We start from the raw sequence: 26,829 nt of genomic DNA, 5'->3' as shown, positions 1-26,829 counted from the left end.
TTTTTTAAAAATTACTTCCTGTAGATGGCGTCCTCCTGTACGAATGCATTCTTGAAATCTGCTGTTGAGATTCCTCATTGACCACTGCAACATCTCAGCTGGGATACTGTGAATTTCATCCTGAATTCTCTGTTTTAACTCATCCAGAGTTCTTGGTCAAGTCGTGTACACTTTACTCTTGAGATAGCCCCACAAGGAAAAATCACAAACGGACAAATCTGGCGATCTAGGGGGCCAGGGAACGTTACCGAATCTTGAGATCACATGGTTACCAAACAATTCTCGCACAGCCTCTAATAATTGCGGTGCAGTGTGTGATGTTGCTCCATCCTGTTGAAACCAGGTTTCTTGAACTTGTGGAAAATTGTTCAGTTCAGGTGTAACAAAGGATTGTAACATCTCCACGTAACGGTTCGCAGTGACAGTGACTGAGATCCCCTGTTCATTATTCAAAAAATCCATGGTTTCTAAAATGGGGGTGTGTTTACTTGCTCAAGGTCACTGTCTCGCAGTGCTGCCACTTGCTCATGTCTGCCAATATGCACTTCAAAAATTCCCGTTTTTTTTGGGTCACCCTGTACTTGGCATAAAATGTAGTGTGTCATCTTTCCATGGTCATCCGATTGAGTTATTTGGACGTTCAGAGGCTCCGTAGTTACCGTTCAAACACTGGTATCTTCTACATCATTGGTTGATTCACCAGTAAAACTCATGGAGTTGGATCAATGACAGTGGATGGACACACTTGGTTTGTGTTCAGTTAATGATAGATTTTACTGAAAAAGTCACTTTTTTCTTCACTTTTCTCTGTTTTTGATATAATAACCCTCAACTTTAATCTGAGCTTTTATGAACATCTACATCAGAGGTGTCAAACTCATTTTCTTCCGGGGGCTACATTCAGCCCAATTTAATCTGAAGTGGGCCCAACCACTAAAATACTACCATGATAGCTAATAAATAATGACAACTCTATATTGTTTTAGTGCAAAAAATAACATTCAGTTATGCCAATAGTTACATTTGCAAACTATCCAAACAAAAAGGATGTGAATAATCTGGAAAAAAAAAAGTCACTTGTTAAGAAATATAAGTACAATTTTATCAATATTACGCCTCCACTTATTATTTATACATATGCATTACAGATCAGATCTACAAAGGGACAAAACATTTAGTAACAGGCAGAATATTGTTAAAATTGCACTTAATTTTCTTTAGGCATTTCAGGTTGTTCATATTTATTCAGGTTATTCACATTTTATTGTTAAAGGATAGTTTGTTAGTGTAAATATTTTCATAATTTAATGTTTTTTTGCACTAAATCAAAGAGAAAAAAATGGCATTGTCATTATTTATAGGTTATTATGATATTATTTTTGAGTTTGATGCTTTAACTTGCTCTTTGCTAATTCGTCCTGCGGGCCGGATTGGAGCCTTTGGCGGGCTGGTTTTGGCCCCCAGGCCACATATTTGACACCTGTGATCTACAGGGGTTGGACAAAATAATGGAAACACCTAACATTGTGGCATCATAGAAGGTGTTTCCATTATTTTGTCCAACCCCTGTACATGATCAGTGAATTAAATATAGGAAAATACCTGATTTTCTCTTAAAATAACAAATACAGAGCACAATACTTAAGAAGGGTTAAAAATAGAGAAAAAGTCATTTAGAAACTGACACAAAATTAGCTCAAGGTCTTTATGGGTTAAAGTATTCAGACAAAACTAGGACTGATTTTCTCACTAAATATCAGACACGAACCCTTAAAGCCACAATTATGAAGTATGTACTATAGGAACTATGGTTTACATTATATAACTATTCTTAAAATTAAAAAAAAAAATTCATTCATTCATTTTCATTAATTTATTTGTTTTGAGCAGAAGAAAAAAACACCTTTTGTGTACAAGGAATGAATGACAGAGCAAATACATCAATAAACAAAGGTGATCAAGACAAAATAGCAATTGCCATGTACACTAGTAATAACAAAATAAATTCAATATGTACTGCTCAAAAAGGAGTGGGGAAAAAGAAAACTTATTAAATCCCACCCCCATCTCATATTTATACAACCTAATACATTACTTTTGCTTCCTTAATGATGCAATAACATCTGTTTAGAATCCTAATAATGTAAATAACAGATAGAAAACAGATAAGGAAAACTGAAATATATTACATGTGCACTTGTGTGAGTCACTGTTCCACTTCCACCTGACCTCACTCACTCTGTTTCTTTTACAGTTCATATGAATACCATTACTATAGGTTCACCGGAGTCAACGAATGTTGGGATGTGGTCCACCTGTACCGTCTGATGTGGACCTCAGTCGTACTCAACGTGTTCATCTTGTTTTTGGGCATCATCACTGCTGCCCTCCTAGGGGCTTACAAGGATCTGGTAAGAGTCAGAGCTGGAATGTCATTGCTTTATGTGTATACAGTGTTGTGAAAAAGCACTTACCCCCCTTCCTGATTTCTTAGATGTTTGCATATTTGTCACACTTAAATATTTTAGATCGTCAAAAAAATTATATTAGACAAAGAACTCGAGTAAATTAACAATGCAGTTCACTACTGTTCCAGATTTTCTCCACTTGTGGATAATGGTTCTCACCCTGATAGATGTCACTGACTGTGTTCTGCATCGGTTCTTGACTTTCTGTAGATCATGGCATGATGTGTTGGTTTTCGAGACATTTTAGCCGACTTCACTTTGTCAGACATGTTCTATTGTAGTTATTTCTTGATTCAACTGGTCTGGTAGTAATCAGGCCGGGACATGACTTTCACTAGCCATAGCTGAACTCAGTAAAAACTAGAAGCACTCGGAGAGCGCAGACCTCCGCCAAGGCTGGTCAGTGGCCCCCCCCGTGGGCCCCCCCACGCCAAGGAGGTTATGTTTTTGCCAGGGTTTGTTTGTCTGTCTGTCTGTTTGTCTGTCCGTTAGTGTGCAACATAACTCAAAAAGTTATGGACAGATTTTGATGAAATTTTCTGGTCTGCCCCCCCCCCCCCCGTGGGCCCCCCCACCCCCGATCACCACCAAAATTTAATCATTTCTTCCTTATCCCATTTCCAACAAACCCTGAAAATTTCATCAAAATCTGTCCATAACTTTTTGAGTTATGTTGCACACTAACGGACAGACAAACAGACAAACAAACAAACAAACAAACAAACCCTGGCAAAAACATAACCTCCTTGGCAGAGGTAAAAAAAGGGGGTTAATCACAGATAGTTTGTGATGTAACAACAGGGGGCAGTTACTTTTTCACACACGGCCCAGTTTAAATAGGTTTAAATATTTTATTTCCCTTAATAAATGAAATCATCATTTAAAAACTGTATTTGTATTTACTCTGATGTTACACCCCCGGCTAGGGAACCCTAGAATATAGCATGAATTAGTGGACACCTTTCCTCACTCCCAAGCCACAGAGAGACAGGTTGTGCATTTTAACAAATAGGTGATTTATTTACTAAGTATATAAAGACAGGTAGGGAAAGCTCAACAAAACGGCAGCTTGGTCTTCAGGGTGGGCTCAGGCCAAAATAACAAACATAACTTTACTAACCCAGGAAACGAGGCTGACCTGCAAAAGAAAAGAAACCAAATACAAAGTCCAACCTCCCTTACTTAAACATGAGAAAACGAGATGAAAGAAAATGGCAGCCCACCCCTACTGCTGCAACCAGGAACAACGACAGAATGAAGACGGGGTTGGGAGTGGAGGAACGGCGATGATGGACCGGCCCAGCTTTATAGGTCCACCTCCGGCTGGCTGGTCCAATCCGTGTGCGGGATCTGGCTCCACACCTGCAACACATCAACCACTCACGCACAGCTAGAAGGACACACCCACGGATTAACACCTAGACCCACCCATAACACTGGTCATCATTGTCTAATATTATATGTTTCTATATAATAATACAATAATGAAGTTACTTGTCCTTTATCCTGAAACTACAAAAAGCAATCATTAATAAAGTGCAAAAAGCATGAGCAGGAGCTGAAATCAGAGGGAAAATACACCATAAGTTGTAAATAAACGTCTTCCCATTGCAGCTTTCTCCTCTTAGGCCAAATCAGAAGATTAAATATAGATGAACATGAACAACAGGAAGCTGTCATGCTGTTATGGGAAAGTGAAACCACTTTTCTAACCTTCTGAGTTGAGACACAGTAGAGCAGTAGAGTCACATCCAGGTGGCAGCTGACAGAATCTGATCAGCGATTGGTAATTACAGCTGTCAATCACATATTTAACCCGCCTGTCTGTCTGATCATGCCTGTGATTGGATAAAAACAGTCGATTTTCTGTGAACACCCAGGGAAGGAATAAGCCTCATATCCCCTCTCACACCTCTTAAATTATAATGTGCTGAAAGGTCATTATGGTTTTGTTTCACTCAGTGATACTAAAAAATATTAAACATTTCAGTTTTTATGCACATCTTTGCTCTATCAGTGTCACAACATGAGCACATATACTTACATTCATTCAAACAGAGTCAGTAGAGATAAGGTCTGGATAATCACCAATAAGGGGGTAATTTTTATGCAGATGATACAATTATATACTGCTTTGGATCAACTCTTGTCCAGGCAACTGAATCCCTGCAGAAAGCCTTTGTTGCTGTCCAGTATTCATTAATTCAACTGAAACTGGTCCTCAATGCAGACAAGACTAAACTTATGTTGTTTTCCAATTCAAGGACACCTCCGCAAACATTACCCTCAGTGACCACTCTGGAAGGAAATGTAATTGAGGTGGTCCACACATAAATACCTGGGGGTTTTAATTGACAACTCCCTCACTTTCAAGCCACATGTGGAAAACCTTGTGGCGAAATTGAGGCTAAAGTTGGGATTTTATTTTCGTAACAAATTGTGTTTTTCTTTTAAAGTAAAAAAGCGACTTGCTGCGACTTTTTTTATCAGTATTGGACTATGGAGATCTTTTATACATGAATGCATCTGCTCAGTGCCTACTGAAGGTTGACAGTGTCTACCATGCTTCCTTGAGGTTTATCACCAACTGTAAAGCATCGACTCACCACTGTGAGCTGTATTCGCGGGTAGGATGGCCTGCTCTGACCACCAGAAGGACCAACCACTGGTACTTGTTTATATACAAGGCCATACTTGGCCTCTTGCCTGGCTACATCTGTTCCTTAATTGACAAGAGAAATTCTGAAAATTATTCTCTTTGAACAAATGAGTGCATTCTGCTGTCTGTTCCATTTGCCCGCACAGAAATGGGTAAAAAGGCTTTTAGTTGTTCTGCACCTCATGTATGGAATCAGCTACAGAAAGACTGGAAACTGAGTTGATTTCCTTGAGCACTTTTAAGTCCAAATTGAGAGTTCTTGAGGCCAATTCCATATCTTGCACCTGCTTTTCTTAATCTGCCTGTACATGCAATTTTTATCATCTGTTTTTGTCGAGTGTGTGTGTATGTTGTATGTATTCTTGTAACTATGTGTTGCATTGCTGCTGCCTATCTTGGCCAGGACACCCTTGTAAAAGAGGTTCTTAATCTCAATGGGACATTTCCTGGTTAAATAAAGGTTAAATAGATAAATAAAAAATAATTTATCAAACTTTATTGATAACAGAAGTGCATACAATATGATACTGTTATGCTATGAAACATCTCGGTCTCATTTAGAACCAGGATTTAGAACCAGGATGTGGTGATCGCTGCTTTATAGTAGTTCATTTTTTTAAAGAAAGTACAATAAATGAACAAATAAATAGTTTCTCTTTGAAGTCAAGAGCGTGTAATAAACTGCCTTTTATACTTTATACTGGACACATCATTTCAGTGATTTGATCTGAGCTTTTTATTTCACCCGGGACCTTTGAAGTGTTGAAAATATGTTATTACATTTGACAGTATTTGATGGGAACGTGAAATCCCCAACACCTGTTTGTTGGCCTCATCATCACCACAGGGTTTTTATCTTCAGGATGTAAAAAGAGTACTTTGCTTTAATGACAGCTTTAGACATGTCAGTACAACGAAGATGGTGAACTTCTGACTTACTGTGATAGTTACTAATGGGTTTGAGATGAAATCAAGCCTTAATCCTGCTACCTCAGTGTAAAAACAGTCCTTTGGGTTCATAAAGGACAAAAATGTCCACGTCAGAAAAGATGCCATAAAAATCCTGTGTATAACTATTATTTTCCACTTCAACTGAGATACATGTAGGGATGTAACGATTACTGGTATAACAATAAACCGTGGTAAAATTGCAGACGGTTAGTATTACCGTTTAAATTCTAATTATCCGTGTTTGATTACCGCACTTTTAGGGGAAAAAACGCCTATGTAAAGATCTGCTTTTATGTCAAATATTTGAGTTTAGTTTTAATTTATTACAATTTTAATTTTCTATACCTAATATTTGGAACCAATATTCACTTTTAAAGTCTTTGAAAAGGTTCATTAAGCATCTGTGTGTTATTTATGCAATAAAGTATATACATTTTTCAAATCGGATTTTGTATATTTTTTGTGGTTTTTGTCCTTTTGTGTTTTTATAGTAGGTTAAAGTGAAAAAAGTAATAGGCAGATGATATAAATGAAGCTGTGCTGAAAAAAAAGATCCCAAACATGGGTATAGTAAACATTTGTTTATATAGTATATAAAGGCAAAATCAAAAGTACTGAAAAACAGACAAAATAGGCTCAGACCACTAAGGGTTAATATTTGAATGTTTCTGCAACAGAATGTACATTGTACCAATTATTTTATTTATTTATTGTTTTGTTTTTTTAAATACAATTTGGTTAAATTATTTCAGTGTGTGCATTAGTACTTTTTGAACGTTTTGAGCACAATTTCAACTAGAAGCACTCAGAGAGCGCAGACCTCCGCCAAGGCTGATCAGTGGCCCCCCCCCATGGGCCCCCCCATGCCAAGGAGGTTATGTTTTTGCCAGGGTTTGTTTGTGTGTCTGTCTGTCTGTTAGTGTGCAACATAACTCAAAAAGTTATGGACAGATTTTGATGAAATTTTCTGGTCTGCGCCCCCCCCGTGGGCCCCCCCACCCCCGATCACCACCAAAATTTAATCATTTCTTCCTTATCCCATTTCCAACAAACCCTGAAAATTTCATCAAAATCTGTCCATAACTTTTTGAGTTATGTTGCACACTAACGGACAGACAAACAGACAAACAAACAAACCCTGGCAAAAACATAACCTCCTTGGCGGAGGTAACAATACCGTGATAATAATGATAACCATGATGATTTTGGTCACAATAACCGCGATATGAAATTTTCATATTGTTACATCCCTAGAGACATATTCTAATAAACTTCAGTCCTGATCATAACTAGGAGTTTTTGGGGGAGATTTTAACCTTTCATGTGGCATTTTAATGAGACATGATCCTATTTTTAAAACCATAAACTTAAAAAATGAAGTATTATCCATATAGTACAGTCTGGGATAGGTCAATAATTAACACATTTTTAACATTTTTTTTCACCTTCTAACCTGTTACATGTTTTATTATTTTGCCAAAGAAATGACAACTTACTATATATTCACAAAAGGTTATGTAAAAATCAGATAGTCAGACATTTACTCGCACACTTTGTTGATGTGAATGGGCTGAGTTTGTTTTCAAAAACAAGAACATTTCTGATTTTATTTTTTATCCTTTTGGTAATTTCCCATTTGTATTGCGTAGTATATCCCATTTCCTCTGATGATTTCCTGTTTCATCTATTTTTATTGTCTCCAGGAGCAGAAGCCCACTCCAGAGATTACCTCCAGCCCACCGCCACAGCCCCACATTCTATACAACCCGAACCACCACATACCCACCTACGCCAGCTTCATCCCACCAGGACATGCTCTGCCTGCCTACCCCCACTATCCCATGCCCATGCAGGTACGGCCCTGACCGAAAGGAAAAAGAAACAACAATGTTCTTTTGCGCGGCGCAGGTTTGGCTGCCAGATGAGCAGCTCTGGTTCCAATTTATTTCTGCAGCTGTTTGACTGAAACATCAAAGCTCCAGACCAGAAGAAAAGGATGATGTGCACTGCTGCCACATCATGCCAGTGAGCTGTAGATCTGCAAAATCTGACAATAATCGTGAATCATAGGTTTGGGGATCCTAACATCTGTTAGTGCACGTGTTTATCTTCACTAAAACATCTCAAATTATTATGTTTACATGCACAAAACATTCAGTTGTTCTTCCTGTTTCAGATTCCCAATTTCCCAATAAACTGTTTGCATAGCTAATGAAAATTAATATTCCACTACTATTCTGACAACACATCATTCACAATGTTCTAAAGTAGGTGTGTTCCTCAGCTGAGAAACCATAAATGTGGACTTTTCTTTTGAATCTTTATTGGAAAGGAGCTTTGTGTCACCACCGGCTGACTGTAAACAGGGGCCATGGCGCAACCTGCAAATGAGACACATACTCTGACAGCACATGCTAAGAATTCTCCTAAAAGCAGAATAATATCAGCATTCACCATTTAACCCATAAAGACCCAAAGAGATGATTTTGTTGCATGCTTGGGATTCAATAAGTGAAATAAGTACCTGTATGAGCTCTGGTTTCTGCAATGCCTCTTTCAGGTTTTTGGGAAAATCGTGTCTTACTTAAAAATATCTGTTATTACGGTTTTTAACCCATAAAGACCCAAACATCCACCGTCGACCAAAAGCATCAACTGGTCTGAAATGTTTAGTACCGGCTGATCCACTAATCCTGTCAATCCATGTAAATAATTGGTGTAAAATACAGTTTGTCATCTTTTCATGGTCATCAGATATGACCCATTTGGACGTTCAGAGGCTCCGTAGTGAACGTGGAAACACTGTCATCTTCTACAACATTGATTCAGCAGTAAAACCCACGGAGTTGGATCAGTGACAGTGGATGAAGACACTTAGTTTATGTTCAGTTAATGATGGATTTTACTGAAAAAGTCACATTTTATGCAATTTTCTCTGTTTTTGACATAATAACCCTCACCTTTTATCTGAGATTTTATGAACATGTACATGATCAGTGAATTAAATAGAGAAAATGTCATTTGGGAACTGACATAAAAGTAGCGCTGGGTCTTCATGGGTTAAGAGGAATTGGAAAACAATTGTCAAAAGTGCTATTTAGCTGATGTTTATGTATATGATAAAATGATATTGCACATACAGATTTATGAATTTTCCAGTATAAAGATCCTGTAAAGCGAATGTATTACAATGTGCTGACAGTGTTTTTAAGTAGATCTGAGACAAATATTCCTTTTGAGTAAAACCCATTTTTTCATTAATTCTCACAATTTCACATTTTGGCCCAAGGCTGTATCTTGGAAACTACAGCCAACCAGCATTTATGACTGAATTTTTTCTTTATTAGTGATTAGTAAAATTTCACTACTTTTATTCTGGAGGCATTTTACTTATAGACCAGTGTCATAATACCGACATTATCTAATCTCTGCGATAACCAATGTTAGATATCATTATTTTAGTAGTAGTACTGATAGTGGTAGCACTATTATCATAACACTGTCACTGTATCACTGGAGTTAGTTACACGTATACTGATTTAGAAGAGCAATACAAAAGAAACTAAAATACTCTGAAATGTAAAACAAAATATTTTTAAGTTACAAAGGTTGTATCTATCACTGACAAACTCTGAGCTGTTAATTCCTCTCACTTATTTATTTACTTATTTTATCTGTAAAAAAAAAAAAAAAAGCCTTATCCTGCACAACTTAAATAACATTTTTCTTTAATTGTGACTCAGACTTTATGAAGTTTTATTACTTTTATTCTGGAGGCATTTTACTTATACACCAGTGTAATAATTCAGACATTATCTAATCTCTGCGATAACCAATGTTAGATATCATTATTTTAGTAGTAGTACTGATAGTGGTATCACTGGAGTTAGTTATACACATACTGATTTAGAAAAGCAATACAAAAGAAAATGGAAATACTATTTAAAATCTAAAACAAAATATTTTTAAGTTACAAAGGTTGTATCTGTCACTGACAAACTCTGAGCCGTTAATTCCTCTCACTTATTTACTTATTTTATCTGTAAAAAAAATGCCTTATCCTGTACAACATGAATAACATTTTTCTTTAATTGTGACTCAGACTTTGTGAAGTTTCGTTACTTTTATTCTGAAGGCATTTTACTTGTAGACCAGTGTAATCATTGAGTTATTCTATTACAACTAAAATGACTTTTCCATAAACTATAAAGTGTATCATACCGGTGTATTATTGATGAGCAGTATTCGCTTATAAATCTGTGGCTGCTACTAAAAAAACATCTGTCTGTTACATAACTAAAAACAGACGGATGATAAACCACTGCCTCACATAAAAATGTCAGAATCATTTCATCATCTCTGGATTCTTTTGTACATAACATTGCAGTCACCCACTCCCACTTTTCTCTTCTGTTCCGTAGCATGACCCCAGCTTTCAGGCACCTGCTTTGCCCCCATTAATCCCCGATGGAGGATCTGTGTCCAACCCCCAGCCGTCTGAGGAGACCGCCAACCAGCAGGCCACCTCCACCCAGCCGCAGCCTCAGGGGGGCACCCAGGACCCGGTGGGCTACGTGTTGACACCCAACGCCCCCATCCTCTATCCCCCCTCCTCTATGGCAAACGTGTTCGAGAAACCACCCCCTTATGCCTGCTGAGCGATCGGCGAAATGTACAGGGCGTTGAAAGTATCTCAACCTGGTCAGACTGAATGTAGCACAAGACGTTTGACGGGTGTTTATGGTTTCACTGAAGAGAGATTTATAGATCTGTAGTGTGTTTATACAAGGTCAGGATGTATTTATGTGTATTTCTGAAGGCTCCAGAGGGCTTTCAGACTCTTAAATATTACATAGAAAAGTGTATAGTAGTACACTTGATCTGATAGTTGTGTCTGTTACAAAAGGATTACAGATCTTGCTCTGTATTGTATTGGTGTCTATACTTATCTACTGTACAGGCATTTTAAAGGGCTTTCATGAAATGTGAACTGGACAAAAACTGATGCTAAAGTTGCCGTTACTTAGCGTTTGTGTTAATCATTTAATGAGCACTTTACAGTCAATATATATCATATATTATTAATGATGCATGTTAACTGCTGTGGGATGGGATGCTGTTGATGCTATGAACTGCTGTATGTATTTAAAAAAAAAAAAAAAAAAAACACTTATTTTCCAAATACATGTGGAATACGGGCTCCATACAAGTCTTTCATTAAAAGGATTAATTACACTGGGTTACAAAAAAATGTTTTTTGCAAGTTGTCTAGATTTTTTCAACTGAATTAGGACCATTTTGCACCGCTAAATCCAAAAATGACATCTGTTTTTCTCAATCAGGTCAGGTTTTTTTTGCTAATTTGACTTTGAAAAATTTGATCTTCTCACAAAATTGATTACATTTTTGTGACTTTATCAGTTGATTTTTTTATATAGTTCTCACCCAAAATAGGTTTTAAGAGAAAAAAAATCATTTTCTAACAGGATTCCTGTTAGGTACAATGGTGTATTCACCGCAGATGTAGCAGAATACGTCAGGCTTATTTTTGCAAGATCTTCTAGTCGAAGCCATTTCAGTCACCTGTAATATTAAAAAAACCCATTAATTATAAATTGGCAAAAGTAAAATCTTCAGAACTCGTTTATTGCAAGAAATATGAAAGAATTTTGTATCATATGGTGTGAAAACGCCCATAAATGTAAGCAAAAATGTTAAAAAGCCAATATGTAGCATAGTTCAGAAAGTTGACCTGATTGAGCAAAATTGTGATTTTTGGATTCAGCACACCAAAATTATCCTAAATCAGCTCAAAAAACGTAAAACAATAAATTTGTTGTTGACCAGTGTTATTACTATTATTAGTACTGGTGCTGCTTTCAGTATTTTACACATGTGGCGTAGCTTTAACATAATCACACAGTATTCAAAGAGTTTTTCTGAAAATACAGTTTTACTCTATCATGTTCATACAACTGCTTTTATTGTTTTTAAATAGGATTTTTCACTGTTGAGGGAAGTTAAAACTGAAAGGCAGACTTCTCTCAGCATAGTACACATACTGGCAGTTAAAGTGAAAAATAAAAACTAAAAAGAAGTTCAACGTACAACACATATGATTAAAAAAAAAAAAAAAAAACAACAAAAAAACACAACAAGAACACATTGCTCTATATTTTGGCATTCATTCTTCAGAAAACTACAAAATTATACATTAAAAGAGGGAAGTAAAATAACACAGGAGCCCTTTTTGGCATTTTCAATCACAATGCTCCGACGACATTGTTTTTTAGCATGATTTGATTTTCTCAGCACCTATGAAATCAATTAGAAAGTGTGTCTCTAAAAGGTTTTGCCTGATCCCTGAAATCCCCGAATCCCCCTCTCGTGACCGCGACGTTACCCCTCGGAACAGCTGAACGTCAGAGATTCAGAAAACTGTGGACGGTTTGGGAAACAAAAGACTTTGGATCAACTTAAATGTGCAGATAACCTCGGTGAGCAGAAGGTAGTGTTTGTTTTATGTCTTCTACAAAGCATTATACAGTCACATTATTTACATATTCAGTATATTACAGCGCACTCTTTTAACTCTCAGTAGCTCGTATGGTGCGGTCGATGCAGTGCTCTCTCTCTCTCTTGTCTGTGGAGAGGGCCCCTTCCAGTCTTCCTGTGCTTCTGAGACTAATCTATTGACTTCAGATTTGTATACGGCAGGTTTAAACTGTGAGTGAACAGTGAGGAAAAGAAGGGGCCATTAGTGACAGGAGTCAGTGAAGATTATCTGGAAATTGGTCGAGTTAATAAACGCGATGCTTCTTGAACGGACTGTAATGCACATGTGGAAATGCAGAGTGTATTGTCTACATCGAGTACATTTCATTAGTAGTGCGGCTCCGTTTGTGTGTGTGTGTTACAGTACTGCACCTTTGTGAGATGGTTCACCTGGGTGGATAGAAGCTGTCAACAAGTTTGGGTTGTTTTTTTTTGTTTTTTTTTTAGGCACATGGTTGATTTTAAGGTTGCAGGCAGACATGGAGTGCATCTTTAGAAGAGGACGACGAGAAAATGGCTTCAGATGGCAGTCCATTTCGACCTGCAACAATGTGCAAGGTTTCCTACAGAATGCAGCCCTGTGCCTAATGCTAAAAACGCGCTGTTGGTACCGCGCCTCGACGCTTTAATGAAGGCGAGGGATCAGCTTGTTAGGGAGCATTTAGTCCCCAATCAATCCTTAAATAAGTGGAAAAGATCCGAGCACCTGTTTTCACACGTTTGGCCTGGGTGGGGTATTCGATGTACGATCTGGTCCCCTTTCTTGTTTTTGATGAGTTGTTCTGTACATTATTAGCACTTGACTATTACAAGCTTTGTGATTGTGGGCGAACTGGATGTAAGCTGCATGACCACAGCTCCGTCTGTTGACATGGCCTACGTTGATCCAGTCAGATCTGTGTTTAATCACAGGATGCCAGGTGTAGTGGACTGACCCCAGACCAAGCATTTGACATAAGGCCCTGCGTGTTCTTGTGGGCTTACAAGGCGTGTGATACATGGGCAGTTTTGAGGCAATGTTTTCCAGCATTTATTCCTATGTCTTCTGCCTAGTGCAGGGGATGTTTCTCAGCAAAAAAAGCCACTAACACAGTCTCAGTAATGAAAACACTGTGAAAATCCCTGCTGATGCTTCTAAGCAGCAGTGTCACAGGCGAAAGGACAGAGTGATCGGTAGCTAAAACACCAGCTGGACCACAAAACCTGGTTTAGTTGTTTTTCAATTTCAGTCTAATACATTTCCTCATTGGACAAGTCTTGTTTGAATAAATATGTTGGAGAACATCCACATTGCCTCAACAAACTGCTTATGGATCAGTTTTGGCAGACGGATGCTCTGATCATTGGTGAGAGTCCAGTAGGGGGCAGGAGTGTGAGCGGATGTCATTGTGTTTGTGGGTGGCCTGGTCCAAGTCCAGGGAGCGTCCGTTAACGGTGACCTCCATGCAGCCACTGTAGGGCGCTGACACCAGTGTGGACACCAGAGGGACATCTGAAGGAGGACGGGACAACGTGTTACCCAAGAGAAAACAAAACGAGCAGCGCAGGTGAACTGTGACCCACCCACGAGCGTACAAACTGTGTTTATCAGACTCACATTAATCAACCACTTAACCTGCTTGATAGTTTTACTGGTTTATTACTCTATTAGAATAACATGACAATTGTCACACAACTACTTACAATTAACTACTGAACTTTATCTGTTCCTTTTATGACACTAGAGTATGTACTACGTATTAGAGCCTGATTATTGTTCATTTTCACATATACAGTCGACTTAGTGAAGAAAAACAGCTTTTTTTTGGTGTTAATTATTGGAATGTGAAGCATTATGTGTTAACACACAAATATTGGTATTTTTGTTGACCTTTTAGCTTAGGTAAATAACAACTGCATCAAGAGGATTTGACATAAATAACTCAAACATAAAGCCTATTAATGAAATATACAGGTGATGCCAGGGAGAAATTTATATTACTATTACTCAGAACTTTTTTATACAGGTGAATGGAAAACAATTATCCAACCTATACAAAATAGATTACTGCAACATTTATAATAATAATAATAATAATAATAATAATAATAATAATAATAATAATAATAATAATACCCCTATAAAATCTTTGTTAAAGCCTATAAATGCAGACAGAGGAAACTGTACACCCTAAGACACTGTGTCCAACACCCTAAAGAATGTATATGTACAGTTACATATACAATACAATACACTAAAAACACAATATTGTATAATGACTTAAAAAAAAAAAACTTACATTCATTATTTCCTATTAGTGTTTACAACACTATTTCTATACTTAATAAAATATTTCAGCATTTTGCTGGTAGGAAATTTGTGTGAAAGCTACAAACATAGTTGAAAGTGAATGTGACAGAACAAGTAAGGACTCAAACTAGTGATACACATCTGCTTAACATGAGTATCAACCAGTATTCAGGAGGGGTCAAAGTTTATATGTTAATGTATGAAAAGCTTATTTATAAATAAAAAGGAGAAAAACTATGTATTCGAGTCAAACGTATAACTCAATATATAAGAAGAAATACACCTTTCCATGTGGTCATTTTATATGAACTTTCTTTGACTGAATTCATGGATGTGTGGTTTATGTGATGAAAATTAATATCTGGATATGAAATGACTCATGAGTTTTATTGCACAGCCCCGTAAAAAGTAAACGTCCGTGTCCTCACCTGGAAGTCCTCCTATGAAGGTACTGGACTGAGACAGAAGGTCAGTAGGAACTTCAGCATCTTCACTGCGTCCTGGCTGGCCGTCGATCAGCAACACCGTCTGATTGGCTGAGATGGTCACCTGGACCACATGACTGTCACCGTCACACAAGGGGCTGGGAGCGCTGGCAAGGATGGCCTCACCTGATGATACCAGGACAAACTGTAGACCAAGAGAATAGTTTACAGTTAAACAGTGACAGTTTGTAACCACTTTAGCCTACATACACAAATATACTCAGCTGTGGTCTACTCACATCTCGCCACTCGTCAGTGCCAGGATGATAGTCGGCTAAAGAGATAGACAGAGGGACCCTGTCCTGGTAAACTAGTGCAAACATTACTCCAATACCTGACGTCGGACGTAATGTCAACTGGACACTCAGGTTCTGTGAGTCTACAGTGAGAACAGAAAGTGAAAACACCAGGTTACGACCTTTTCCTGACAAAGATGACGCAAACTGCAAAAGAGATGACGCAAGCCACCTCGAATTCACCCAAACAAGTACATTTTCACTGAGGACTTGGGGAAGAGGCAATTAGGCAAGTTATGCAAGTGCTGGATATGCTTCTGACAAGACAAACATCCACACAACACACACACACACAGACCGCACCATAGCTGATGTTGAAGAGGGCAAATCCTGTCCCGGGGTAATATGCTCCAGGATCTTCAGTGCTGAAACACTGCATGTTCTCGTTGGACCGAATGGTTTCTTGTATTGACGTATCTTCACCTGTCAACCAGCGCCAATCCCTCATACAGCCATCCAAACGAGGGTTCACCTGAAAACATCCGCAATATTTAAGAAATGTATTCACGGCAGCTTTATTTTGTACGTGTCCTGGAACCAGTCAATGCTCAAATACATACCTGATTGACTAGACCATCCTCTTTAAAAGGCACCCCTCCCACAGTCAGGTTGAGTTCATGCATGCCCTTCTTTAATGTGAACAGATCACCATTTACTGCAATCTTCATCACAGCTTCTCGGTCGATCTTAATCACTAAGCTCCGTCCCTGTTCTTCAACTGAGATCTGAAAAGAAAAAATCATAAGAGAGAAGGTTTCAGTCCAAGTACACTTTTAGACCTTTGGATATACTTCTTGTATTAATGCACACATTGACCCCTGACAGAAACAACCAACCTTTCTCCACTGCCCGTCATTGACAATGGGTCCACTGCTTGTGACCCTGCTGACTGTGCCGTACTTAAGCTGCAACTCCAGCTTCCCATGATGCATTGCAAGCACAATCCAGGAGCTGTTTAAGTGACCTCCGGCGAAGAAGATCACTCCCTCAGGGTCATAAGTACGGAAGTCAAACTCTGCCGAAAAACTAGAAAAAGGAAAGAACTGTTCGTGACTTGCAAAACAGTATTTGGTGTTTTTAACTGTGTATTTACTTATGCAGACAAATCAGGAAACACATTAAATCACTGTCAACATTTGAATAGTTTGTTCTCTGTGTTTGTTTACTTTGTACCACTGAAAAAGTCCACTTTTACTTTGCACATTACAGCTTACCGTTGCACCTTACTGTTTGATTATCCAGATTTTTTACCAGTTCTGTTTTCATACTTCTAATTTATTTTGTATAGTGTGTTTGCTCCTGTGTTAAATTTCTTTTATTCTTATATTCTATTTTACTGTGTGTCATGCTGCTGCTGCTGCACTACAATTTCCCAGGTTGGGATCAATTAAGTCTATGTCTATCTATAATATTTTCTAATTCTTCCACATTATACAAAGGTGTTCATTACTTAATTAAATGTTAATTAACCGGTGAAAGAAAGCTATTTTACTGGAAAAATGTGATCAAAACTTAATTATCCGTTCCACTTAAATATTACAGTTTTGAGCTGCTAAATATTAAATCATACTCTATTTATTTACCCAGTATGAATTTTCCTGCGGAATCGAAGCCTCACCACTGGTACACCGCTGAACATGCGGCCGAGGTACAAAGAACGAGAATTCCTCTTCAGTGACGGTGACATACAGGGAGTAATAGGCTGGTTTCAAACAAAATAAACAACAAAATGTTGAAAACAGCTTGTAAAGTTTACAATTTGCTCAACAGCTAAAGTAAGAAATGGCTGGTTCATGTTCATCACATTTAATGTATTTCACCTTACAGCTCCTGAGGTCCTGGCTTAGCTTCATGCCTTGACGTCCATCACAGAAGCAACGGAAACTCCCTGGAGTGTTCAAACACTCCTCTGCACAAACCCCTGCCTCACACTCATCAACATCTGAGTAGAATGAAGAAATTAGAGAGAAGGAGAAATCAAAGTAACGGCCAGAGATTAAAGGGTTACAGAGTAGGGAGCACTGTTATCAGATTCCCATAAGTGGAGGAATTTTGTAAAAACATGAACTTTCCTGTCAACATACTAGGGAATGCAAACAACACTGGAGTAGTCTTAAGTGGTCTCTGACATTGACTGGGTAGTATCTTCCCACTCCATATTTAACCTTACATGGACATGACTAGCTCAGCTATAGCAAATGTTAATTCCTGCAGGAGGGACACAGAGGTTATGAAAAGTCTGGTTTCCACTACAGAGCAAAACACGGCACACAAGAGATTAATGATTTGGATTGAACTCTGGGAATTCTTTATCCATGTTGCTGCCAACATGTCTCTTATGGTGGTCTTACTATTTTACTGAGTTATCAAACACTAGAACTTCATGTTTGTCCTCATCAGTAGAAATGCTTTCATTCTGTGTGCAAAGGTGTTCTATGAACACTTATATAATGATTCCTGTGAAATAATAGCATACTTTAGCCCATGACTATATGAATGTTTGTTGAGAACATGGTGCTACGATGCTAACATATTTTTACACCCCCCCCCCCAAAGGGGAGGCAACAGGTATTGTTTTTGGTCGTTTGTTTCTTTGATTGTTTGGTAACACTCTAGCAGTAAAACTATTGGTTGAATTCATACCAAATTGGGTTTATAGATTGCCAGTGACCCAGAATAGATGTGATTAAATTTTGGGAAAAGTAGGTCTAAGTTCCAATTTGTTATGAATTTTTAAAATCTTTTTTTTTTTTCTTTCATTTTCTTATAATGGACAAAATTTCAAATGTTGATAAAAACATCAATTTTGTTTCAATTTACTTCAAACTTGGCACATATATAGAGGCATCTGATATGCTGACATCAGCACATGCATAGACATGATGACATCAGCTGAATCGATGCCAAAATAAGCTACAATATGTGCGAGGGGCGGGGTTTGTTGTGCATGGAACCACTTGTTATTAAATATAACTAGCCATATTTATAAGATGAATACTGTCAGAATTTACTTTTATTTGACTAAAGTCATGACAGTCTTTGAAGTCTGTACTTCATAAGACCACTCTTTACTACTGCATGCAGGTATGGAGGACAGGCTGAATATCGTACATTATATTTAGATACGACAAGAGCACAGGTGACCTGTAACCTATATATAAAGATTTTATCCAAATGTCTTTGCATTCCATCCCTGACCTGAAAACACAGCTGCATCAAGTCCTGCTGAGGCTGAAGCTTCTCTTCAGTCAGAAATGACATTGTGTTTGAAACTAGTTGTGCATATGTTTCCTTCATGGTGTCTGTCTGCACACTTACCAACACAGCTCTTGGTGACATTGTCGTAGACGTAGCCAACTTCACACAGACAATCGTAGCTGCCTTCATTATTGACACACTGTGCTGTTCCACACACATTTGGATCTTCACACTCATCCACATCTGTGGAAAATAGAAAAAATACCATCAACTAGATTGGCGGATATTCATGTGTGCCACTGTTTTTACATAGATCAACTTAATACTTAAATCTATAAGATGTCCCATGTAAACAATGTATTGACTCATACAAGATTCATGAGTACCACATTTATTAGAACATAAACATTGTGAAACTATTAAGCTTTTTCTCGCTTTGACATTTTTTTTTTACAAACGCCATTTGCCTCTTTGCATTTACTCTCTAATTCACTCAAAAAACAGTCTCTCCCTTATTGGAAGAGGTACTAAGTCTGAACAGCCTGTTTGCAAACAACATTTGTACAGTTAGAATTTGTTCAAAACAGCATAAAGTTGCAGTGATGGACATGATGGTACATGTGAATCTATGGCTTGTAGCTTACCATCACATAAGTGGCGTCCTACCAACATGTAGCCTTGGTGACAGGAACAACGGTAACTGCCCATAGTGTTGTTGCACTCATGGTCACACCCTCCATTCCTCTTGCTGCACTCGTCGACATCTGCAAATAGGAAAGCAGTCCAGTCAACATGATCACAGGAAAAACATCATCATCGGCTGTGTACAGCATTAAGTGGTTTGGCATGTGTTAAGGTTTTATAAAGTCATTGAGAATAAGACTTTAATTTAATGTATATTTTTATGAACAGGAGTGTAGAACAGAAGTGACCAGTTTGAAAAGCTGTATGAATTTGTACTTTCCTAAACATCTTAGAAGTATCTGACACTACATGTGACTGTGGCTGGTTTTGCAGCTGAGTGTTTAGGCGGAGTTCGGTCGTCAAGTGGAAAAGGCTCAGACCGAGTCAAACTGAATCTCTGTTGGTTTCCTCTCACACTAAGGTGGCAAGATGAGTCACAGTGGAAACGTGTGGAATGGTGTTGGTGCCATGAATCTGTGAGGCACGTTTCCCTCTCCCTCAATGTATGCCTGTATAAATTGCTTTGTAGTCCCTGCTCAAACAGAATATTTGTTACAATTATTCCTCATTTGAAAATTGTGCCTTTTTCCTAAAGGATAAAACCATCTTCACATATCTACATCAGGGTTTCTGCAAAGAATTTTTCTTGCTGCAGAAAAAATTATTTATTTTAACTGACATATTTAATATACTGACTACATTTTAACAGTCTGTGTTGTAAACATAAATATACAGTCCACCTTCTTTCGTGAAAGAATGAAAATCAAATCAGCTTGACCATGTAATGAACACTAACGATATAGCAAAAAAAATTAACAAAACCATTATCCATTCAAATGTGGCCAATAACAAAAAATCTCAAACCTCACATATCAGTAGCCTGTTTAAAAATAGAGTAGGGCCTGCATGGTATCAAATGTTACTGCACATGCAGACTGCACGTACAGAACTGCAGTCCACTGGGACTTGATGTTAAAGTTGGCAGTAGAGGAGTTTGCCACAATGGAAAAAAAGATACAATGTTTTAACCTTTTTTCTCATGCCGTTTTCCTCTATAGCAGGTCTGTGGGCTATAGGCCACTCCACTCGCTCCATTTTAACCATTGCAACAAAGCTGTCTGCTTCCAACTTGCAAACAAGGATGATATAAGCCATGTTTGTTTGCTTGTTTTTGTTTTTAAACATTTTTCCCAGAAATAAAAAGGTAATTACTGGCTAACAGAAACCCTGATCTATACAGTAACCAGCTTTGACCCCTAAAGAGACACATGGATTCCCACTGGACTCACAGTGACTACAGTTCCTGTATGTGCAATTCATATTGACGTGACACATCCCTCACACATCATTAATAATGGTAGCAGCAATAGCAGCAGTAATGGTTGGTTGTTCAACAGGCCTGTGGTTAGTTCTAAAATAAAAGCAAAACAACAAAAAAAATACAAGTTGATTTAAAAAAACAGTAGTCATATTTAAGTATAAAAAAACTATTGCACAATATTGCACAAATATTGCACAAATGACAGTGATAGAGGTCGAGGTAATTTTGTCAGCAGAGAGAAGATGACTGTCAGGACTAAGGTTACAGGGATGGCACAGATCCAGAGTTGCTGTATATGATGCGGTGCAAAAAATGTAACCTTTGCCTGACTAACACATGCAAAGTCCAGGTATCATGCAATAAGCTAACATTTCCATAGTGATGACAGTACCTTTCTCACATCTGGCTCCTGTCCAGCCTGTAAAACAATGACAAAGGAAGTCGCCCTTTTTGTCCTCGCAGCGCACTGTACCTCTGGCATTACAGGGAGATGGGGAGCACTGGTCAGGAATATCTTTAATAAAGCAGACAGACACAGAAAGCAGTGTTATTAGTCCTCTGAAGTGGAGTTCATACAGTTAGTCTAACTGTATTATGATACCAGACAGAGGAAGGGCATCTCCCGTGTTGTGCATATCAGGAGTTCAATATAAATAGCCTAATGCTACCTAAGCTGTCCTGCCAGCAATGCCCTAATTCAGTCCTTCCCAGCATACCTGCCCTTTAGTTCACCATCAATGTTATCAAATGGACATCCAGTTTGTGCATTTCACTTTTGCTGTTGAATACTTTCACTGAAGCATACTTCCAAATCTTGTCACTCCCCTCACAGTTTCCTTTTCCCAACAGGAGAGCCTCACTGCTCAACAAGTCTGGGCATGTTAGCTGGAGTTCAGAGAAAAGACGAGAAAGGACAGTGCAAATGACAGTGCAGTGAAAATGACGGGATCGAGAGAAAGATAAGGTCAAATATGAAAGCTTATCGGCTATTGCAGTGTACACCTCATCCAAACGGCTTCACTTCATCTGTCAAACATGTGAGTCATCTGAACACCGATAGCCAGTTTACCATGCAATAAACTCACCACAAACTATAAATCGTAACACAAGTAGCCCCTGGAGCTTCATTTGCTCCCTTTTATTAAAGTTTGAGATGTACCTTTACACAAGACCTTAAAAAATGGTTTATGTAATGAAATAAAGATGGGATAGTACCCTGTAGCCTACCATAATAATTTGGACAAATTTGCCATGTTGTGTTTATAGTACAACAGCAGTGAATATCAGATAAAAATGATTTAGTTATGTATCAAATAATAACGGCAAGATTTTATTTTAATTGTGCGTGTCTAATATTTAAAAAAAAAAACAAAAAAAAACAGTTGAGGTGAAAACTGCAAACTCCAAGTCTAGCACAATATCTGCTAATCACAAAACAAACTTTGGTATGTACTAATATGAAGTCAAAACAAATTCATGTGCATGAAACAAATGGAATGACTGGAATCTCATGATCTGTTATGATACTGGCAAAAAACCCACCACCTGCTCGTGATGAGGCAAGATACAAATGGGAAGAGATCTGCAGCCAGCAAGAGAGATAGCGTGCCGACAGTGATAAAAAAGAAAGGCCGGCACATCTTTAAGTGCCACAATGCTGCAGCTGAGTCATGGAAACCCCCCCACACACACGAGGTTCCTCAGCCAATCAGAGTAAAGCCGGGTCTGCTGTATCCTGATGCAGCAAATATTGAGCGCTCCACTCACGTCAGGCTTTTTTTCCACGTCACTCCTCTACCGGGCCAGCTCACGAACAAGCTGCTGCAGCCATACAGAGAGTGAGTGAGTGTGTGACGACTGTAGAGGTGTGTCACTGATTCACCAATGTGCAGCATCACTGTAGCAAAGTACTGCAATGTTACTCATAGATACCTGAGCTTGTGCATCTAACGTCAACTCAGGGCACGTCAATATCAGACACTCATTGAGATCTGTCACAATACAAAAATTGACTAGGTGTTGCTAAAAGGTTCACCATCTTTCTGTGCTCTCTCTCTTTTCCTCTTGGAGAGAGGCTGTGCCTGAGCCTGAAAGTGATGCAGAGCTGTGATACTGCAGTGCAGCCCAACCCCTACACTACAATTAAGTGACTTTCTCTGGGTGTAATACTGAAAATGTGAGTAAAGTAAAAGAAGATAGCAGTCAACCTATCCACAGTTATGCCAACAGTACCTTAAGTAAAGTTGATAAGACAGACAACTTACTGTGAACACATGTGACCAGATCTTGTTTCTTTTTCTCAGAATCCCCAAACTTGTCCATGCAGGCTGGACAGAAACGAAAATGAAAGAAAACATGACAGGTTATGATCATTTAATAAGCTGAGCCTTTTCAGATATGTTTCACAAATCGTGAGCAGAGATGAAGGGTTTTGGCCAGAATGATAACTTACCTAAATACTTTGGATAGAAGTAGTCCTAGGGGAGAAGAGATACAAGGAGGAGGAGAGAGGGATAAAGTTATGAAGGCGTATACAAAAGAATCTAAACAGAACAGGATAATCTAAATAATTCTCAGAATTAGAGGGGGAGCTTCCACTAATACACGACATAATCTAGGATTTGGTTTTGTTTTGTACATGATCGCTATACTCACACAAATAACAGAGAAAAGCGATTCGTAAACAAGTGATAAATGTCATTTTGACTACAGCATTTGTTGCATCTGTCTGTGCTCTATCTAATGGGTGCGGCCTTTTGCCAAGGGCTTCATGAGAATTCTCTGCATTCCTGATAGTAGTAGCATCCCTCCCACCTTCTGGTTGCAGTGTTGCTGCACATGTAGGTCAAAACCTGGGAGATCTACAGCGTCTGGAGGAACAGACACTTTAGAGAGCTTCTGCAGCAGTACCAGAAGGATGCAGCAGGTTGGGGGATGAATGAAATCTCATGGAAAATCATCAGCTTAGGTCTAACCTTTCTGAAAAAACATCATGCAAGACTTCTTTGATGCCACAACTGTGAACTATTAGGATGTCAGATATGATCCAGTGTGTATCCCAAAACTCACTAAACTACATGCATACAGCTAAGACACTTTTTTATCTGTCATCGGTCGCCTGTGGGAGGCCACCTAACAAGTGAGTAACGACAAAAATGTATAGGCTGATGTGACTATGTGCTGCCAAGAAAAATTAGGTCTTATCCAGGAACACACTCTTTTGTCGCTCACTCTGCAGAGCCAGAAAGCTGCAGCAGAACAAAACGCAGAGTCAGAGAAGTGCACTTGCAGAATGAATAATGCAGTTATGAATGAGACTGCAGTTTGGTGTGGAAGAAATGGTATATGGTAGAAAACTACAAGCACACGATGCTGCTCTGCTGGGGATATGTGTTGGACTCCCTCAAACTCAATTTGACAGAACGTCACCTGACCTCACCTTTCCTTCTGAGCCCATTGCAACTTCACGATAATCCTCCTGTCCTCAGTCCACTCCCACATTCTATGTCTCTCCATTTGGCTAAGCTTATACGTAATCTCTGAGTCATCGATTGCCTCATTCATTCCCTCTGTGCTACAATTCAGAACTTAAACAGTAAAAGAGATCACTACAAATTCCGGTGCTGCCCGTGAAATGCTAACTAACACTTCATCCACGTGCAATTCACACTTCAGCTTTATTTTACAAATCAGGCACTCATTAACTGCTGCAGAGAACTTCAGAAAGCATCTGTTGGCACATTTTAGACAGCTTATATCTAATTGCCATAATTGTGCTATTAATGAACCAGGCTGTAACACTCACACAATGCACACACGTACATGCTCCAAGACTTAAAAAATCTGAATTCTCAGCCAGTGAAGAAACATGCCTCTGGGCCAAACAGCCCATGTTGCATATTTTCTGACACCTTCTGTTATTGATACATGTGGAGCTTGTTTGATTATTCTGCACATGTAGTACACATTCAATAGGCTTATGTATTCACATGGCTGGACATGTTCTCAGGAACACTGATGAATGCAGAATGGAAACTAATCTGTAGTAAATATTCCAGGAGGGATGAAGAGTACACACAGTGACGTGGAGTTTGCTTGTTGGTAAACGTCAAATGAATAGAAACAATGTACAGTACACATTTACATGCACAAACATTACAATGCAGCATTATGTTTCCATAAAGGGCCACCAAGAGTGAACGTAGAAGGATGGAGAAAGAGGTGTTCCCATATTTGGTGGTAACTATACTATCTATACTGAGTACAGTGGCTTGTATGCGTGTATGTGTCCATAAAAATATGACAGGGACTCTAAGGCAGTATATTCACAAAAGCTGTGTTTCATCAACTAAAGCTTAGTCATACTGAGTCAATGCCTGTCACAGAAACAAACAAAAAGAGATGAAAAGATGCCAAGACCTTGACATGGGAATACTGTAATATGTGCACTGACAATCAGGGCTGTGAACTTACTGGAGCATGAACGTCAGCCCAGACAATGAATCATTAGTCTACTGTGACATTTACAGTCATCAGTTTGCAGTCAATATGAACCTGATGTAAACAACCACCCTGGAGGCTTATGTTAAATAATAAAACCTAGGCTGGAAGTTTTTTTCAGTTAGGAGTTTGACCAGGCATCAGTGTTTTTATTAGTAAACACAGAAAACTTTAGACTGTTTGGTGCTGCATTTGAGGACAGTTAGCCTTTAACATTAGACTTAAAAAAAACCCAACAACTTCATGGATGTTTCGTATACTTACCGTTTCTGGGTCATTCTCAAACACTTCTCTGGCCTCCTCCTTGGAACACCTTTCTTCTACACACTCCCTCTCCAAGTGTCCTTGCTTCGTCTCCTCGAAAACTTGATTTGCTCTTCTGTGTCTGCTTAAAAACTGGTTTGCCTCTTGGGGAGACAATGAAACTAGAAAATAGACATGCAGACTTTTATTAATGATCATACATGTGCAAGAGACGGCCAAACAACTTTGTAATTAAGCAACATTTTGACTGTGGGGCACCAAAACATTTAAAGACGGTTGCGAAACATCAACCGTTAAAGCACCATTAATGACGTTCCCAACTAAAGCATGTCTCATCATTCACTGCATAAATGTCACAGGGACTTAGCCTGCTAGCTAGCCACCTAGCATGTAATTGTTTACTTACTGCAGTCGGACCAGCGGACAACCAGCAGGATTAGCAAGGCTGCCGATGAAAAGGACTTTGTCGGGGTCAGCCGCATTGTTTAACCGCTGTGTCTGCGCCAAGCTCCAGAAACTTTCTCTTGTCCCGTCTTGCAGTCCGTCTACCCCCCCCCGTGTCTGAGTTTCCCCTTTCGTCAATGTCAGTGCCGCCGGAGCCGAGCCGTGCCGTGCTAATGTTAGTGCGGAACACTGCAGGTATTCAGGTATTCGGACCGTTGGTCGGAAGGTTTTTGATGTGAAATCGAGGCGCTGTGAGGCTCTACGCTGTCGTCTATTTGTCCCGCATATCGCTCACAAGACGCAAACGAAGCGACCGGTCCCTCCCCGTCCTCTGTGCCGTTCACCTCGTACCCATTGCGGTCAGGACTTTATTTTGCGACCCGCTTCCCGCTGTGTTTTAGCCCTGTGTGTTCCCAGTGTGTGCGGACGCCTGTGGTGTTCTGCTGCTTCAGGAGGGGGAGTAGCTCTGAAAAGTGCAGGCAGGAGTTTGTACGGATGCAGACATCTCTCCCTCATCCCTCCCTCCCTCCTTCCCTCCCTCCGTATGTGTGTGAGAGTGCGGCTGTGTTTGTGTGGACTGTGGAGGAATAAAGAAACAAAGACCGAACACCGAAAAAAACACACAATACTTACGAATGTGAGTGCAATGATACAACACACTTTAAGCTAATGTTGTGTAAGGTAGCTAGCTAGTTTTGTCCTTTTAATCCTTAT

At 39.0% G+C, this 26,829-nt stretch overlaps 2 protein-coding genes across 2 annotated transcripts in view; one reads left to right on the top strand and one right to left on the bottom strand.

Moving 5' to 3' along the window:
- Positions 1 to 11,305, top strand: part of tmem255b (transmembrane protein 255B) — a 37,703-nt gene extending 26,398 nt beyond the window's left edge. The window contains exons 7-9 of the mRNA XM_030123247.1: positions 2,255 to 2,411; positions 7,782 to 7,931; positions 10,500 to 11,305. Of these exons, the coding sequence (XP_029979107.1) occupies positions 2,255 to 2,411; positions 7,782 to 7,931; positions 10,500 to 10,736 (544 nt within the window). The 3' untranslated portion in view covers positions 10,737 to 11,305. The remainder of the gene's footprint in view (positions 1 to 2,254; positions 2,412 to 7,781; positions 7,932 to 10,499) is intronic.
- A 739-nt stretch (positions 11,306 to 12,044) lies between these two features.
- gas6 (growth arrest-specific 6) lies at positions 12,045 to 26,620 on the bottom strand. The gene is made up of 15 exons (XM_030123233.1): positions 26,078 to 26,620; positions 25,672 to 25,832; positions 23,360 to 23,384; positions 23,172 to 23,234; positions 21,299 to 21,421; positions 19,547 to 19,666; positions 19,023 to 19,145; positions 17,525 to 17,646; positions 17,288 to 17,406; positions 16,541 to 16,730; positions 16,265 to 16,429; positions 16,008 to 16,176; positions 15,648 to 15,787; positions 15,352 to 15,553; positions 12,045 to 14,125 (listed from the first exon to the last, which is right to left on the bottom strand). Exons 1-15 carry the CDS (start codon positions 26,151 to 26,153, stop codon positions 13,974 to 13,976), a joined length of 1,950 nt encoding a protein of 649 aa, XP_029979093.1. The 5' UTR covers positions 26,154 to 26,620; the 3' UTR covers positions 12,045 to 13,973.
- Positions 26,621 to 26,829: the final 209 nt, after the last annotated feature.

Source organism: Sphaeramia orbicularis, chromosome 3, assembly GCF_902148855.1.
Source record: "Sphaeramia orbicularis chromosome 3, fSphaOr1.1, whole genome shotgun sequence".
NCBI lineage: Eukaryota > Metazoa > Chordata > Actinopteri > Kurtiformes > Apogonidae > Sphaeramia > Sphaeramia orbicularis.
This window is presented reverse-complemented; position numbering and strand designations above follow the sequence as displayed.